This window comes from Sporobolomyces salmoneus (assembly GCF_050403485.1).
Source record: "Sporobolomyces salmoneus JCM6883 DNA, S_salmoneus_JCM6883_v1_ctg32, whole genome shotgun sequence".
In the NCBI taxonomy this organism is placed as follows: domain Eukaryota; kingdom Fungi; phylum Basidiomycota; class Microbotryomycetes; order Sporidiobolales; family Sporidiobolaceae; genus Sporobolomyces; species Sporobolomyces salmoneus.
The window spans coordinates 187,363-202,525 of NW_027481131.1; the positions used below are offsets into that span (position 1 = coordinate 187,363).

The window sequence follows — 15,163 nt, forward strand, 5'->3', positions numbered from 1 at the left end:
ATCTCTCTTCTTCTCTCCTCACCTTTTTATCCGACCGACTACCTCAGTCATGGCGGATTTCATCATGACCCTCGACTCTGACGACGACGTCCCTTCACAACCTCTCGCTCGTCCGCAACAGCAGCCAAAGAAATCAAAGAAACCTTCGAAAGATTCCCTCAAAAAACTATCCAAGAAGAAGCAACAGAAGAAACTTAAAAGGGTGATGGATACCGAGTTATCTGATTCGGGATCGTCTGCCGAAGAAGGAGAAGATGAGAGTGCGTTAGTGGGAGGAGGGGATGGAGGAGTTGGAAAGATGGATAAAGGGTTCGTGTTTGATGGGCTCGGAGGCGGGTTCGTCGGGGATAGGAGGAATAACGTTTGGGTACGTTTACTCATATCTCTCTGAAAATTTGATCGAGGGGACGAAATTGATCGAGTTTTGTATTTGAAAATTGGCAGGATTCGGGAGAAGCTTACATTCGAGCGAGACCTAATGCTATGGTACATTCCTCACTCTCTTTCCACTGATCAGTGTGTTTCAAGCTAGCTGACGCTCTTTCGCGCTACAGCCCCGAGTAACAATCGACGAAATCATTGCGCGACGAGCCCCGGAACGAGAAGCCGCAAAACTCACGAAAGAAACCGAAGCTCTCTTAGCAGAAGGAGATGACGACCTCGACGATGATGACAGTGATCTCGAAGCTGAGATGATGGCTGAACTAGGAGGGGAAGCATCAGAAGATGAGGATGAGGAGGATGAGGAGGATGAGGAGGAATTTGCGGGAATTGGAAGTAGCGACGACGAGGAGGGATTGGATTCGGAACAGGAGAAGGAGGTGGAGAAGATTGAAGGATTGGATGAGGATGATGAGAGCGAGGAAGAGAAGGAGAAAGCAGCAGAGGCAGAGGAGGAGGAGGATAACTGGTTAGGATTGGGGAAAGTCAGCGACGATGAAAAGGAGGACGATGAAGATCAAGACGACGGCTCGGAAGAAGAGAGTGGATCAGAGGAAGAAGAGGAAGACGAGGAGAAAGGTGCAGTCAAAGGTGAGAAAACTCGCAGTTTGAAACGAGACAGGAAAAGAAAACTGAACTCGTTCTTGTTCGTGTTGGTCTCACAGGTGCAACTTCTGCTTTCGCCGCACTCGCCGACATGGAAGATGACGACGGCGACATGTCCGAGGAAGATGCTGCCACTGCTCAAGATGTTCAACCCTCTGAATCTGCACTCTCAAAATCCTTCTTCACCTCTCACCGCAACGCCTCCACAACATCGCAAAAATCCCTCTCTTTCAACACGCTTCCTAACGCGACACTTTCCCGACAACTCCTCCTCGCGCTCGGTTCCCTAAACCTCTCGACTCCAACTCCAATTCAATCCGAATGTATTCCCTTAGCGATGATGGGTAAAGATATCGTCGCTTCTTCGGCAACCGGTTCGGGAAAGACGGTAGCTTTCTGGGTTGGAGTGTTGGAAAGGTTGTTACATCGAGATAGGAAGAATCCGATGACGAGAGTTGTCGTTATGACTCCGACGAGGGAGTTGGCCGTACAGGTTCATGGAGTTGGGAAAGCTTTGGCGAGGTATACAGATGTACAGTTCTGTCTTTGTGTCGGTACGCTACACTCTTCCGACTCTCCTCTTTTTCGTGTCGTGAGGGTCGAAGCTGAACTCAACGATCTCCTTTGTGCTCCAGGTGGTTTGTCACTCAAGGTACAAGAAGCCGAATTGAAACAACGACCAGACATCGTCGTTTCAACCCCCGGACGTTTGATCGATCACGTTCGAAACACTCCTTGTTTCACGATGGACGGAGTTGAAGTTCTCGTACTCGACGAAGCCGATCGAATGCTCGAAGAGGTTAGTCTCTCCCTCCCAAGGTCACTCCTTCTCCTTCTCCTTTCGTAGTCGATTGCTGACGATGACTCGTTCGCGAAAATGTGATATAGGGTTTCCGAGCCGAATTGGAAGAAATCATTACTGCCGCCCCTAGATCTCGACAAACTCTCCTCTTCTCAGCTACCGTTACCGAGAGTGTTTCTGAATTGACGAGGTTATCGATGAACAAACCCGTTCGAGTAAAGATTGATGAGATGGGAGCTACCGCGAAAGGTCTTGAACAAGAATGTAAGCTGCCCTCTCTCTCTCTCTCTCTATCTTCTTCTTCGCTGACCGCTGATCCGACGTTGATCGACAGTCCTCCGAGTCCGAGGTGACAAAGCCGGCGAATCGATCGAACTAAACTCTCGATCCGGTGAACGACACCGCGAAGCGCTCCTCATTTCACTCTGTACCCGTTCCTTCGCTTCCGGACGAACGATCATTTTCTTCCGCTCGAAAGCCCAAGCTCATCGAATGAAGATCCTCTTCTCTCTCTACGGACAAGGACTCGAGAGGTCGGATGAGTTGCATGGAGATTTGACGCAGGAGCAGAGGTTGGGCGCGTTGAAGAAGTTTAGGGAGGGAGAAATTGGGTTCTTGTTGGCTACCGATTTGGCCAGTCGTGGGTAATTCATCACTCACTCTTCTCTTCTACTGGATCTGCTCGACCTTAAGCGAAAACTGACTTTCGCCTGATTCTTCTTTCTCGATTAGATTGGATATCAAAGGTATCGAACATGTCATCAATTACGAAATGCCTAAATCTATCGAAATCTATCTCCATCGGGTAGGACGTACCGCTCGTGCTGGAAAGAAAGGACGGTTAGTTATCGTCGTTCTCTCCCTTCTCTCTTTCTCTCTTTCTCTCTTTCTCTCCCTTCTCTCGAATTCCGTGGTCTGACACTCTTTTTGTGACGTATGCGCTTCGTAGTGCTCTAACTCTCGTAGGAGAATCCGATCGGAAACTCGTCAAACTCGCGATGAAGCACGCTGCACAAGAAACGATCAAACAACGTACGGTCCCTACCGACGTTGTTAACGCTGTCATTCAGGAGCTACGAGATATGCAGGATGAAGTGAAGGAAGTCATGAGAGAAGAGAGGGAGGAGAAAGAGGTTAGTGCTTTCCTTTTCTCAACTTCGATTGGTTGATTGTGAAGAGGACAGAGGCTGATGGAGTTGATGGCTGGTGAATCAATAGTTCAGGAAAGGTAATATGGAGGTACAGAAAGCCCAGAACTTGTTGCAACATGAAGCGGAGATCAAGAGTCGACCGGCGAGAACTTGGTTCCAAACTGAAACTGAAAAGAAAACCGCTAGAAGTGAGTTTCCACCACTCTCTCCAACCTTTACTTTGCGAGTTGTCACTGACTGATGGAAATATGGTGCGGTAGATCTCGGTACTGCTGAACATAATTCGAAATTCTCTCAGAAGAAGAACAAACGACCACTCGAGGAGGAAGAATCTTTGTCGAAAGCAGTAAGTTTCGTCTTTCCACAAGTTCACCGCTCATTCAAGACGCTGACTTGACTTTGAACTCGATCTAGCCTAAACGTACCCCATTCTCCGGTTTATCTCGTAAAGAAAAGCGACGCAAAATGGCCGCTCGAGAAGACGCCGAAGATCGATCCGAAGGAGTCTCTCAATCTATCGGTGCCTCGATCCGTTCGATCAAGAAAGCAGCACGACCTTCAAAGATGACTTATGCTCGACCTGAACGACCAGAAGGACCTACTCCGAAACAGAAGAAACAGAAGAAAGCGGCGTTTGATCGTGAGATGGGAGTTTCCGGAGGAGGAGGAGGAGGAGCGAAGGGAGAGAAGAGGGAGGGTAAAAGGGAGAGAGCGTTGACGAGAGGAGAGAACCCGGATGCCGAGAAGAAGAAGAAACAGAAATTGGGACGAATGGGTCCGAAACAGAAGCGAAAGTAGAGGGCTCTCTCTCATCGTACTGTCTCTTTTCTGTCTTCTTCGTTGTAGCACTTGTCACTATTCCTATCGCAATCTCTCTCATTGTTCGATATCTCAAGTGTGCGAAAGCTGACCTGGAGCGAAAAAGGAAAACTCGCGAACTTCCAGGAAAATCGCTTCCTCTCTGTCAGGTCCTGCTAGCCATTGATTTCTATACCGTTCTCACTATGTCGGGGTGAAAGATGAGAATCAGTGTCACGATGAGGTCTGCGAAAGTTTCGAGTGCGCTCGACTCTCTCATCGCTTCACTTCACTTTTCACCATGCCTCGCTCACCTTCACCCGATTATCGTTCAGAGCGTTCCTCTAGCAGACGACACCACGACCGCGACGACCGCGACCGTTCCCGCGACCGTGACCGGGACAGAGATTCAACTCGACGAAGAAGTCGTTCACCTCCAACTCGTACCGACTCTCAAAGAAGGAGCGGGAAAGAACGCGAGAGGAGTCGTAGTAGATCGAGATCTAGGGATAGAAGTCACCGTAGCAGTAGGAGGGAACGTTCAGCTTCAAGATCAAGAGACGAGCGACATGATGATGGGGGTTCATCATCAAGGAGGAGGAGGGACTCGAGGAGGGAAAGTTCGAGGTCTAGAGATAGGGGTAGGGATAGTTCGTCTGGTTCGGACAGTGAGGATTCGAGAGACAGTCGAGATCGCTCGTCGAGAAGGAGTTCGAGGAGAGAAGGGAAATCTTCTTCGCATCGCAGCGGTAAGAGGAGCTCGAGGGACTCGGGAGAGACGGATCGGGAACGTAGGAAGAGGAGGGAAGAGAAGAAGGAGAGGAAAGCGAACGTGAGTCACTTTCTCCTTTCTCTCTCTCACGAGTCGAAGCTGATCTGAAGATCCGCAATCATGCAGAGAGAAGCGAAGAGGTTAGCGAAGAAAGGGGTGATTAAAGAGTTTGGAAAGTATGGAGTTTTGTCAGAAGCCGACATGTAAGAAGAGCTCTTTCTCTTCTCTTCTCTCTCAACACGTTGAGCTCTGACTGACGAAATTGCGCGTTCATCAGTTACACGAAGGCGGACGAGTTCAACGCGTGGTTGATTCAGGAAAGAATGCTCAACCCTGAAACTCTTTCGAAGCAAAAGGAGAAGGAAATCTTCAAGACTTTCATGGAGGTAAGCTCTCCCGTTCTTGCTACCGCCACGAAGTAACGTTCTGGAGGCTGACTCGACTTGGGAATCACAGGATTTCAATACTTGTACACTTCCTCACGAAAAGTATTACGATATGAAAAAGTATGTCTTTCCCCTTGCTCTCTCCTCACTGTCACAACAAGCCCCGGACTGACGCATTCACGAGTATTATTCAGGTATGAAACCAAGATGGCGGCGGTACGAATGGGTGAAACCGTCGAATCTACCGACGGAGGTTACGACTTCGAAAAGGACCTCGCGAACGCTAAACAATCTTACCGAAAAGCTGCCGCCGCCTCTTCTGCCGATATGGACGCGCTCTTGATGGATCGAGAAAAATTGGAAGAGTTGAGGAAGTTGCAGACCGAGAGGATCGAGATGGAGAAATTGAAGAGGTTGGGAATGGATATCAAACCGAGTATGGGAATCAGAACGGAGAAGAGGTAGTCGGAACAGTGGTTTGTGATGTGGAATTCTTGTTGCTCTCTCAGTCGCGACTCTCAAGAGGTTGAGCGTGAGAGAAAAATCATCTAGTTTTCAACATTCGATATGAAGAGTGATACAGAATTGCCTGCCATGCTTCGCCCACCGCCTTTCTATCATGCAATACGCTCATCAGAGTCTTCTGCTGTCGTCGGGGAGTCTCGAGGACCGTTCTCCTGAGGTTCCTTCTCCTCTTCTTCCTCGTCCTCGTCCTCGTCGTCTTCCTCCTTCTTCTCGTGTTCCGGTAGTAAATGACCCAATCGAAGTCGCAAGAACCCTCCGAGATCTCCATCTCCAGTCTTGACCGTCAATTCCCTGTGAACACCCAGCCGGCAGAAATCAGAAATCGAGGAAGAAGAAACAGATCTTAATCCAAAAGGGGGTTGCTCACCGAGTACGTCCCAAAGATTCAATGAACCCAACTCGATCCATCACGTTATCGAGCTGCAAAGTTCACGAAGCTACACGTCAGCAACGACTATGGCCTATCGACGTGCGAACCGTTCGTGGATCTTTACCTGATCTTGGAAATCGTTCTCTGCGGCGACTTCTCGGAAGACGGTCAACATCAACCTCGAATCGGGTCGGACGTAATGGTGTTTATCAACGTTGATAATGTGCCAGGAATCTAGGTCGTCGATATAATCCGGTCGGGTCATGATGAATCGCTAAAAAAAATCGAAATTGCAGTCTCCACGAGAGTCAACTATCGAAGCGAATAGAGCCTCGGGCAGGGGAAAGGGAGAGAAGAGGACTCACGGCATTACGATAAGTGACTTTGATGTCGACTTCGTCGGGGAGGGAATTGACAAGGTCGAGTTCGATCGCGGCTTCAGGTTCTCGTTCAGCTTCGATTTCGTTCAAAGCGTCAATGTCGAGTTGTGCGGTCGGTTCTCCAGCCAACTTGGCGAAGTGTTGGAACAGTAGCTAATTTGGAAGTTGAAGCGTGGTCAGCGTGGCAATGAGGGCACGAAGAGAGAAGTTGAAGGGTGACTCACAAAACTACAATACGAAACCTTCTGTTCATCCATCACATCATCATCACAATCCGGAATCAACCCCAACCTCGAATGCAACCATTCCTTATACTCGCACACGAGATCCCTCGCGCTTTCTTCCAGGTTATGACTCTTGACAACTTTCGACAAGAAGCTCAACCTCCCTCCGATCATGTCCCAAATCTTGAGGGATTCTGCCGGAGTGATTGGAGGTGCAGAAGGGTGCAGACGCTCGTGAGTTCCAGAGAGGTACGTGTGGGTTTCGTGAGGAGTTAGATCGCGGATCGAGAGGGTGTGCATTCGGGTTGCGGAGCGTCGCAGGTGTCGATAGGTGTGGAAGTTGTCACTGATGAAGACGAAAGTAGCGACACCGGAACCAGCCCTGTTCGATGGGAAACATTACACATTAGTACTTGAACGTCCGATGATTTGTGCGGAAGACCCGAACGAACCAAGCTTCAGCTCGTTGTTGTAGCATGTGCAGCAGAGCGTGACCATCGTCGTCCTGAGTGATACTTGAGTCAGTGGAATTCTCGTAAGAAACGGGCAGAGAGAACTGACATCTCGAATGAAATGAGCATTCTGAATCACGAGAACGATTGGTCGACCATGCTTCTTCCTGAACCGAATAGCGACCTAGTATCGAGTACGTACTCAGACTTATCAGGTCAAAGTCGCCAGTCTGCAGACTTCCCTCAAGCTCACCTTTTCCAATTTCGACAACGCCCTCTCAATATCCAAAATTGGACCCGCCTCTCTCGGATCCCTCCGTTGGAACAACCCAGCGAACGAGTCTTCCGAGTATTCGAAATCGAGCGCTTTCCCCAACCGCAACCGAACGACTTCGGCGTCTTCGTGGGCTTCGAGCATCGCGATTCCGTCGGCGGAGTTGTTGATCATCGCTTCCATTACCATCGAGGTTTTACCGGTACCCTGTAGAATGCCAAGGTGATTGAGGTTAGAGACAGGAGAGCTCGGGTTTTGGTTTGAAGTGGGAAATGGAACGCACTTTGGGTCCCAGAAGCAGTAGATCTGTGGAGTATACGAGCTGATAAGTTCATTTCTGCCTTTCACGACGATGAGAAGGGAGACTTACATTCTCCAATCACTATAATTCGAGAAAGTAGGGAGAAAACAGAGTCAGTCAATTTCGTCGCAAGATGTCTTGTAGATCTTTTTTGGCAGAGGGGAAAGTGAGCGCAATCGTAGGGCCTATATGATCCCAAGCTCATCGTAGAGATGGAACCCCGTACTCGTCCACCCTCCGTCTGCTCGAGAAACGAAATATTCGAATGAAACTCACCTTCTCCGTTCATGATCTTATCGATGTAGTCCTGCTCTTTCCGTCGAATCCTCCCCTTCTTGACCGTCCCATCCGTCTCAAACTTTGCCGCGAGGGCCAATTCGAGTGCCGGGTCGAACCCTTTCGTGAAAGCTCGTTCCATCTTTCTCAAAACTTCCCATTTGTACCAGTAGTGATACGCCGCACCAGTCCCGGCTAGCAAGGCGATACCAGCACCTACTCAACGTCGAAGGGTTGTCAGTCAGCGGAACAGAGAAGGGAGTGGGGGGAGATGTACGAACCTGTTGCGAGCATAGATTCGATCGAAGTGCGGAATCCTGAAGGTCCACCTCCTCCTCCTTCATTTTTCCCACCTTTACCAGATTGTTTCGGTTCTCCTCCATCTTCCTTGTCGTAGTCAAAGTCGTTCTGGGGACCTATCTGAGGTGCGACAGCGTTGTTAACCAAGAAGGACCGTCGAACAACATGACGAGCCAGAACAGTCTGAGGAACTGCAATAGGAACGGGGAAGCAGGTGACAGCTCTCCGGAGCATCCTCTTCGTATCGATGAGCCTGATCCTAGATCGTCGTGGAGATGAGAGAGGAGAGAAGTTTCTCGTCGATCTCTTTCGTCTCTTCCCCTCCTCGACCGAATCTCTCCCGCATCCAAATACAACACGAGGGAGAGCAACAAGGAAGGACAGCGCCATCGAGTCCATTCCGAGCGGTCATGTCTACGTCCGGAGGCAAGAAGTTATCCTATTCCCGCCTAACGACTTCCAACACGTCGCCCAACTCTTCTCGCAGTTCTTCCCCGTCCCCTCTACCTCCCGATGATCATTTCGCCTATTCGACTCAACTACGGCGACCCGAACCTGAATCGATCGTCGATTTCGGCGCTCATGGGTTACAAGATTTGAAAGATCAAGTTCAAGCGCGTTTCACCGCGTACGATCTCCCTCCAGATCAATCGCACACTTCCTCGAACTATCCTCCAAATTCATCCTCCTCGTCGTCTCACCACCCGTTCGCTCATACTGCGTCCCCTCTCACACCTTCTGCTCACTTCGCAACTCAATCGATTCCTCAGACCCTCTCTGCTCTTACGACCTCAGCATCAACAGGATTAGATACGGCGAAAGTTCCAGCGATCCGCGAATTGTCGGGAGCGAACGAGTTCGAAGTCGAGGCGAAAGAATCAACTTTGAAGAAATTCATTGGGAAATTCTGGGAGGATCCTTTGATCCTGTTGTTACTCGCGAGTGCGGCGGTTAGTGTCGTCGTTGGGAATTATGATGATGCGGCGAGTATTATCGTCGCAGTCTTGATCGTCGTAACTGGTCAGTCTCTCAAACTCGCATTTCCTTTCTCTCAGCTCGTCACTTCTTCTGCTGACGTCAAACTCACTCCATACAGTCGGATTCGTACAAGAACAAAGGTCAGAGAAATCCCTCGAAGCACTCAACAAGCTCGTTCCCCATTACTCTCATGTCATTCGGTCAGTCATTTTCTTTTCCTCCTCTCTCGGCATTTCAACTCAATAATTCGCTGACTCATCTCACTCCGCTTTACATAGAAATGGACAAAAGACGACTCAACTAGCCAACGTCCTCGTTCCAGGCGATCTCGTCACCTTCCACACGGGCGATCGAATTCCCGCCGATTTACGTCTAACTCAAGCTCACGGTCTCGAAATCGATGAATCTTCTTTAACGGGGGAAACTAAACCGGTCAAGAAACATACGGAAGCGATCTTGGGGGAGGGAGGGATCGGAATTGGTGGGTTACCGATTAGTGAGAGGGCGAATGTCGCGTTTATGGGAACGCTGGTTAGGAATGGGAGAGGGGAAGGAATTGTCGTCGGGACGGGGAAACAGAGTGAGTTTGGAGTGGTGTTCTCGATGATGCAGGATGTAAGTTTTCGTCTTCTCGAGTCGACTCACCGTTTTTGCTCATTCCCGTTTTGGTGGTCCGCAGGTCGAAGAGAAGAAGACTCCGCTTCAAATATCGATGGACGAGTTGGCTAAACGATTATCTGCCATTTCGTTCGGTGTAATTGGAATGATCTGTTTGATCGGAGTATTTCAACACCGGAGTTGGTTGGATATGTTTACGATTGGAGGTCAGCATCTTCTTCTCCTTTACTCTCTCGCTCCTGTTACTGAACCTCCCGGCAAACGTTCGATCGATAGTCTCCCTCGCCGTCGCTGCCATTCCCGAAGGTCTCCCAATCGTCGTCACTGTCACTCTCGCACTCGGAGTCCTACGAATGTCAAAGCGCAATGCGATCGTCAAGAAGCTTCCATCAGTCGAGACTCTCGGTAGCGTCAGCGTCATTTGCTCGGACAAGACTGGTGAGCCAACTCAACCCATCCGCTGGAGATCCTGTTTCCGAAATTTAACAATTCGATCTCGCGCTAGGTACTCTCACGACAAACGTCATGACCGTCACGAAAGCCTACACTGTCGACCACGGAGTCATTGACATCGATCACGCTCCTCCGATGCTCACTCCCGATGACTCACGGTCTCAACTCTTCCTCATCGGCAATTTGTGCAACCATGCTCATTCGGATCGAGGGAAATATCACGGACAAGCTACCGAAGTCGCTCTCATGAATGCTGTCATTGCCGTAGGGTTGAGCGATCAACGAAAGGTGCGCTCGTACCTGTCTCGTCAAGCAAGTTCTCGAAAGCTAACCTCTGATCCGAAATCTCAGTTCTTTACTCGCAACTCTGAAGTCGCTTTCAGTTCCGAAACGAAATCCCAATCAGTAACCGGTACTTTCACGCACGCATCTTCAAACCCCGAAACGACCTATCTCTCCGGAGCGATCGAGCCCGTTCTCTCTCGTTGTCGAACCTATCTTCGATCGGATGGATCAACCGCGTCTCTCGACCCTTCAACGACCAAAACGATTCAGTCGAAAGCTATCGAACTCGCTTCTTCAGGGTTACGAGTCGTCGCGATGGCGTCTGGACCGAACCCCGAAGCGTTGACGTTCGCTGGTTTTCAAGGAATGATGGATCCTCCGAGACCTGGCGTAGAGAGTGCGATTGCTCGATTAGCGACGGGAGGGATTCAAGTAGTCATGATTACGGGGGATAGTGAACAAACTGCGGTCGCGATCGCGAAACAATTGGGGATTCGAACGAGTGCGGGAGGAGGATCGGGAGGAGGAGGGAGAAGTGGAGTGTTGACGGGGAAAGAGATTGATACGATGAGTCAGAGACAGTTGACGGATCGGATAGGAGGCGTTACGGTATTCGCGAGGACGACTCCGAGACACAAGATGGCGATTATCGAGGTGTTTCAATCGAGAGGAGCGGTCGTGGCTATGACTGGAGATGGAGGTACGTCGCAAAAGAAGCATCATACTCTTGACAGCGTGTTGATGCTCTGTCTTTGAACGTCCAGTAAACGACGCTCCGGCTCTTCGAATGGCCGATATCGGAGTCTCGATGGGAAGAGGAGGAACGGACGTCGCGAAAGAAGCCGCCGACGTGATTCTCGTGGACGACAACTTTGCCACTCTGCTGCCGGCAGTCGAAGAGGGCAAAGGTGAGTCGCCGCTTCTCTTGACTCAGAGATCGAACTTGTACTCAACCTTTCTTCAAATCTAGGAATCTTCGTCAATATTCAAAACTTCCTGTGTTTCCAACTCTCGACGGCAGTCGCTGCTCTATCGTTGATCACTCTTTCGACTGCGTTCGGTCTACCGAATCCTTTGAATCCCATGCAGGTCCGCTCGCCACTCTCTTTCGCATTCTACCTTGATTTCACCAACTGATCGTTCCTCTTATCCCGCTCGACAGATTCTCTTCATCAACGTCATCATGGACGGACCTCCATCGCAATCTCTCGGTGTGGATCCGGTCGATCGAGACGCGATGAAACGACCTCCTCGTCCAAAAAACGCTCCGATCATTACTCGAAAACTCATGTACAGGGTTGGATTCTCAGCGAGCATGATCATTCTCGGGGTCTTGTTCGTGCTCGCGAGAGAGTTGGGAGATGGAAGCGATCTCGCTCGAGATCAAACTATGGTGAGTCTCGTCCGACCTTTTCAGATCTTGAGCGGAGTTTGATTTCGTCGTCGATCGCAAATAGACCTTCACTTCATTCGTATTTCTCGATCTCGCATCCGCCCTTCAGAACCGCGGTCTGAACGTACCCCTTCTTCAAGGCAACATCAACAAAATGCTCCTCCTCGCCGTTTCCGTCTCTTTCCTTGTTCAACTCTCGCTCATCTACATCCCCTTCTTACAATCAGTGTTCCAAACTCAAGCATTATCGATGAGGGACCTGACGGTACTCTTGGTACTTGGGGGCTGCAGCATGAGCATCCACGAATGGAGGAGACGGTGGGAAAGGAAAACCGCTCAAGACGAAGCTTGGAGTTCTGCTCAAGCGGTCTAATCTCGTCCTTCTGCCGTTCCGCTGCACCTTGCTTGAACCACTCGATCTCTCTTGATTCCTCATCTTGCATTGTTACCTCGCATTTTTCTCTTATCTTGCGCTTTCATCGTTCTCAAACGAAACAACGAATCGAACAGGGAGGATGTAGGCATTGCACAAAGCGGAAATGACAGTCTCGTCAGATCTACCGCCTCACTTCTACCTAAAGAGTATACCACGTTTCGAGTGAGTAGGCATCAATTTCTCGCCATTTCGAGCGGTTCGTACGATCTCCGAGCGTCATGTCCTGTGACGCCTCGATTTGATGAGCGTCGTTCCTCCCTTGAGCAACCGAGAGAGAGAGGCTTACCACAACGACTTTCTCCTCGCTCTTCTTCGATGCTGATTTCCCTTTTCCCTTTGAGCTCGACGTCGAAGCCTTCGTTCGTCTTTGAGTCTGACGAGTCTTGCGTTTCGAGGGGAACGAGGAAGCAGGTCTGCCCAGGAGGAAAGCATAATCGCATGGGACGGATCGATGGAGAGAGAATGGGGACAAGTTTGGAGACTCACTCATCGTAATCCGTTTCCTCCTCTTCCTCCGAAGCCTCTTCCTCTCCCTCCTCTCCCTCGCCTTCTTCCTCTTCTTCGTCGATTTCGGAATAGATTCCAACGGGTCTCCTTCCCTTCTTCCGAACGTTTTTGCCCGCTTTCCATTTCGGTAGCATCGCTAGAGATTTCTCGACCGTCATATCTTCGTCGATGGAACCAATCTGACTCGACTCGTCTTCATCCCTGCCTTCCTCGGTGTCGTCAGTAGCTCGAGGTCGAGTTTTTGTCTTTTTGCGGGAGGATTTCGTCTTCTTTGTCTTGGCAGCGGGAGGAGACGAAGCAGAGCTGGCTCCAGAGGAGACTGGAGATACTATTGGAGAACTGAGCCTTGCGGATTTTCGAGGTCGAGTACCGGATCGAGATGGATCAGGTAGCTCTTCTTCATCTTCGCGTTCATTGCCATCGAAGCCTCCGGTTGCTTGAAGGTCATCTTGGGCGTCGGTAGCGTCGACACCTGCAGGTCTCTCTTCGCTTGGCCGTTTCCTTCTTCTTGTCGTGTCCATTTGGCTCGCTTTCAGTTTGCGATCCGCTTCGAGGAATCGTTTCGTCCAGTCGTCAACAACGTCTCTCACTTCGTCCTTCTTCGCCTGTTCTTGTTGTGTAGTCGAGGGAGGCAGTTGTGCGAAAGGTGATCCCAAATCCAAACGCGGAGGTTCAAGCGAGTCACTCCTTCTTTGTCTTTCATATTCTCGAGGTTCTCCCATCGCTCCACCACCAGACTCTCGCACTTTCGTGATTGTTGGAGGAAAAGTAGTAGCTGCAAGGAAAGGGGAAGGGATCGTTTGAGTCGATGGTCGAGGAGCAGTAGCTAGAGATGAGCGCTGAGAAGGAGTCGGTTGTCGAGAAGTCAATTGCTCGGGGAGGAGAGGTTTGAATGCGCTTGATGGCCTAGCGACTCGAGGCGGTGATCTAGCTTCTGCTTCCTGCGTTGGATCGAAGGATACATAGGTGAGAGCTGAGGAAGAAGAGGAGGCCGAAGGAGCCGGAGAGTGTGAAATTCGACGAGCTTGAGAAGATTCGACAGTTCCCCTTTCGACCGCCGGAGATGCTTCGGCTGCAACGTCGTCCTTCTGAGCAATGTCCTCTGTCGTAGGCTCTTCTCGATTCGCTTCTAATTGTCGAGTCGAGGGGTTGACTTCTTTCCGAGGAGTTGGAATGTAGTCTTCATCGAATGACTGCGTGTAGGTCTTCAGGACATCTTCATAGTCTTCCAGCAGTTTCTCGGAGTCGGATGGAGCTGCAAGGGCGCACGGGAGATGTTCGTGAGGACTCGGGAGGGAATGCGCTTGATCCGGAGCTCGAGAGAGATCTCACGCACCCTGTGTAGGTTCTCGGGAGCTCATTGCCACACTCAGGCGAGTAGCTTGTAATTCGGGAGGGTAGGGAAGGAAGGAGAGAGTCTCATCAACTTTCTCGGAATTTTCTTGATTCAACTCTTCCCATTCACTCGTATCGACATCATGGCTACCCAGACAGACGCTTCAGCAGCTTGGCACAATCTGTAGGCCAAATGAACTCTTCCCTGGTCGTACTCGCGCTGACTACCGCTTACTTCACGATTCCAGTTCAATCAAGATTCCCTTCCCTTCTGCAGCGAATGCCGTACTCGTCAAGCAGGTCATTGAGGTGGACGAGCCTCTCCGACCAACAGAGCTCAAACGCTCTTTCGAAATCGAAGGTTCCTCGCTCGTAATGTAAAACTCCCTCTTCCTCCCTCCTTTCTGAACCCAGGTCTCGCTCGCCGTATTGACCTCTTGTTGAGCTGGTATATACAGTACATTCCTGGCTCGTACAGTCGCGCAAGCACGAGTTGCTCTCGACCACGCTCTATCAGACATTCAGCTCGTCGTTCAAACGATGCACAACTTTGGTCCCGAGGAGCTTGTTGGCGAGAAGATTAGCAAGGATGGAGAGGAAGCACCGAGTCTCGAGGTCGGTCTCGAAGGCAGTTGGGGTTCGCTCAAACGGGGCTAGAGGAGAGTCGCGAAGAGGTGAGTGTTTCACCGATAGTTGCCTTGCTTGCTCCGCTTTGACCATCGAGCTGATATCGGTCGTAGATAGATTTGTTCTAGTTTACTGTTGTTGTAATACTCTCTCTCAAAGCAGTGATTTTTTTTTGGTTCAATCGCTCGAGCTCGAACATCCGGACTTTCGAGACGCTAGCGAGATCTGAAACGTCTTTCGAGGGTTCAGTCCGAAACGACAGAAACAGTTACAGCTACTCGCGTTCATCACCTCTTCGGAGCGGATTCCTTCGACTGGAATGACGGCTCTCCACCTCAAGATCACCTGCACGCCACGAGTCGACTCTGCGAGACTACCGACTTGTCATCCCCCAATTCAAACACAGGGAACACAGGGAAATAGAGGCTAGAATGCCTTTCGACTGGCGCCATGAAGTGTTGATCAGTTTGGGA

At 50.3% G+C, this 15,163-nt stretch overlaps 6 protein-coding genes across 6 annotated transcripts; 4 read left to right on the forward strand and 2 right to left on the reverse strand.

Annotated features, from left to right (window-relative positions):
* Nucleotides 1-49: 49 nt before the first annotated feature.
* JCM6883_004113 (DEAD/DEAH box helicase) lies at nucleotides 50-3,798 on the forward strand (the record flags this gene model as incomplete). The annotated part of the gene is made up of 12 exons (XM_076632992.1): nucleotides 50-367; nucleotides 445-486; nucleotides 555-1,032; nucleotides 1,107-1,601; nucleotides 1,683-1,846; nucleotides 1,936-2,113; nucleotides 2,184-2,493; nucleotides 2,582-2,689; nucleotides 2,799-2,982; nucleotides 3,068-3,188; nucleotides 3,261-3,346; nucleotides 3,415-3,798. The coding sequence occupies 12 exons, from the start codon at nucleotides 50-52 to the stop codon at nucleotides 3,796-3,798; spliced, it is 2,868 nt and encodes a 955-aa protein (XP_076487073.1).
* A 301-nt stretch (nucleotides 3,799-4,099) lies between these two features.
* On the forward strand, nucleotides 4,100-5,421 carry JCM6883_004114 (uncharacterized protein; the record flags this gene model as incomplete). The annotated part of the gene is made up of 5 exons (XM_076632993.1): nucleotides 4,100-4,630; nucleotides 4,697-4,773; nucleotides 4,848-4,956; nucleotides 5,027-5,076; nucleotides 5,151-5,421. The coding sequence occupies 5 exons, from the start codon at nucleotides 4,100-4,102 to the stop codon at nucleotides 5,419-5,421; spliced, it is 1,038 nt and encodes a 345-aa protein (XP_076487074.1).
* A 152-nt stretch (nucleotides 5,422-5,573) lies between these two features.
* On the reverse strand, nucleotides 5,574-8,292 carry JCM6883_004115 (ATP-binding protein; the record flags this gene model as incomplete). Its single annotated transcript, XM_076632994.1, has 12 exons — nucleotides 5,574-5,772; nucleotides 5,849-5,901; nucleotides 5,976-6,125; nucleotides 6,217-6,384; nucleotides 6,456-6,837; nucleotides 6,908-6,960; nucleotides 7,017-7,091; nucleotides 7,161-7,388; nucleotides 7,465-7,487; nucleotides 7,552-7,563; nucleotides 7,759-7,974; nucleotides 8,040-8,292. The coding sequence occupies 12 exons, from the start codon at nucleotides 8,290-8,292 to the stop codon at nucleotides 5,574-5,576; spliced, it is 1,812 nt and encodes a 603-aa protein (XP_076487075.1).
* A 176-nt stretch (nucleotides 8,293-8,468) lies between these two features.
* PMR1 (Ca(2+)/Mn(2+)-transporting P-type ATPase PMR1) lies at nucleotides 8,469-12,158 on the forward strand (the record flags this gene model as incomplete). Its single annotated transcript, XM_076632995.1, has 11 exons — nucleotides 8,469-9,078; nucleotides 9,155-9,236; nucleotides 9,315-9,651; nucleotides 9,716-9,860; nucleotides 9,931-10,092; nucleotides 10,160-10,395; nucleotides 10,459-11,092; nucleotides 11,157-11,300; nucleotides 11,363-11,481; nucleotides 11,555-11,785; nucleotides 11,850-12,158. The coding sequence occupies 11 exons, from the start codon at nucleotides 8,469-8,471 to the stop codon at nucleotides 12,156-12,158; spliced, it is 3,009 nt and encodes a 1,002-aa protein (XP_076487076.1).
* Nucleotides 12,159-12,360: 202 nt separating this feature from the next.
* JCM6883_004117 (uncharacterized protein) lies at nucleotides 12,361-14,089 on the reverse strand (the record flags this gene model as incomplete). The annotated part of the gene is made up of 4 exons (XM_076632996.1): nucleotides 12,361-12,444; nucleotides 12,508-12,634; nucleotides 12,708-13,983; nucleotides 14,065-14,089. 4 exons carry the CDS (start codon nucleotides 14,087-14,089, stop codon nucleotides 12,361-12,363), a joined length of 1,512 nt encoding a protein of 503 aa, XP_076487077.1.
* Nucleotides 14,090-14,206: 117 nt separating this feature from the next.
* PCC1 (chromatin DNA-binding EKC/KEOPS complex subunit PCC1) lies at nucleotides 14,207-14,720 on the forward strand (the record flags this gene model as incomplete). The annotated part of the gene is made up of 3 exons (XM_076632997.1): nucleotides 14,207-14,247; nucleotides 14,312-14,440; nucleotides 14,522-14,720. 3 exons carry the CDS (start codon nucleotides 14,207-14,209, stop codon nucleotides 14,718-14,720), a joined length of 369 nt encoding a protein of 122 aa, XP_076487078.1.
* Nucleotides 14,721-15,163: the final 443 nt, after the last annotated feature.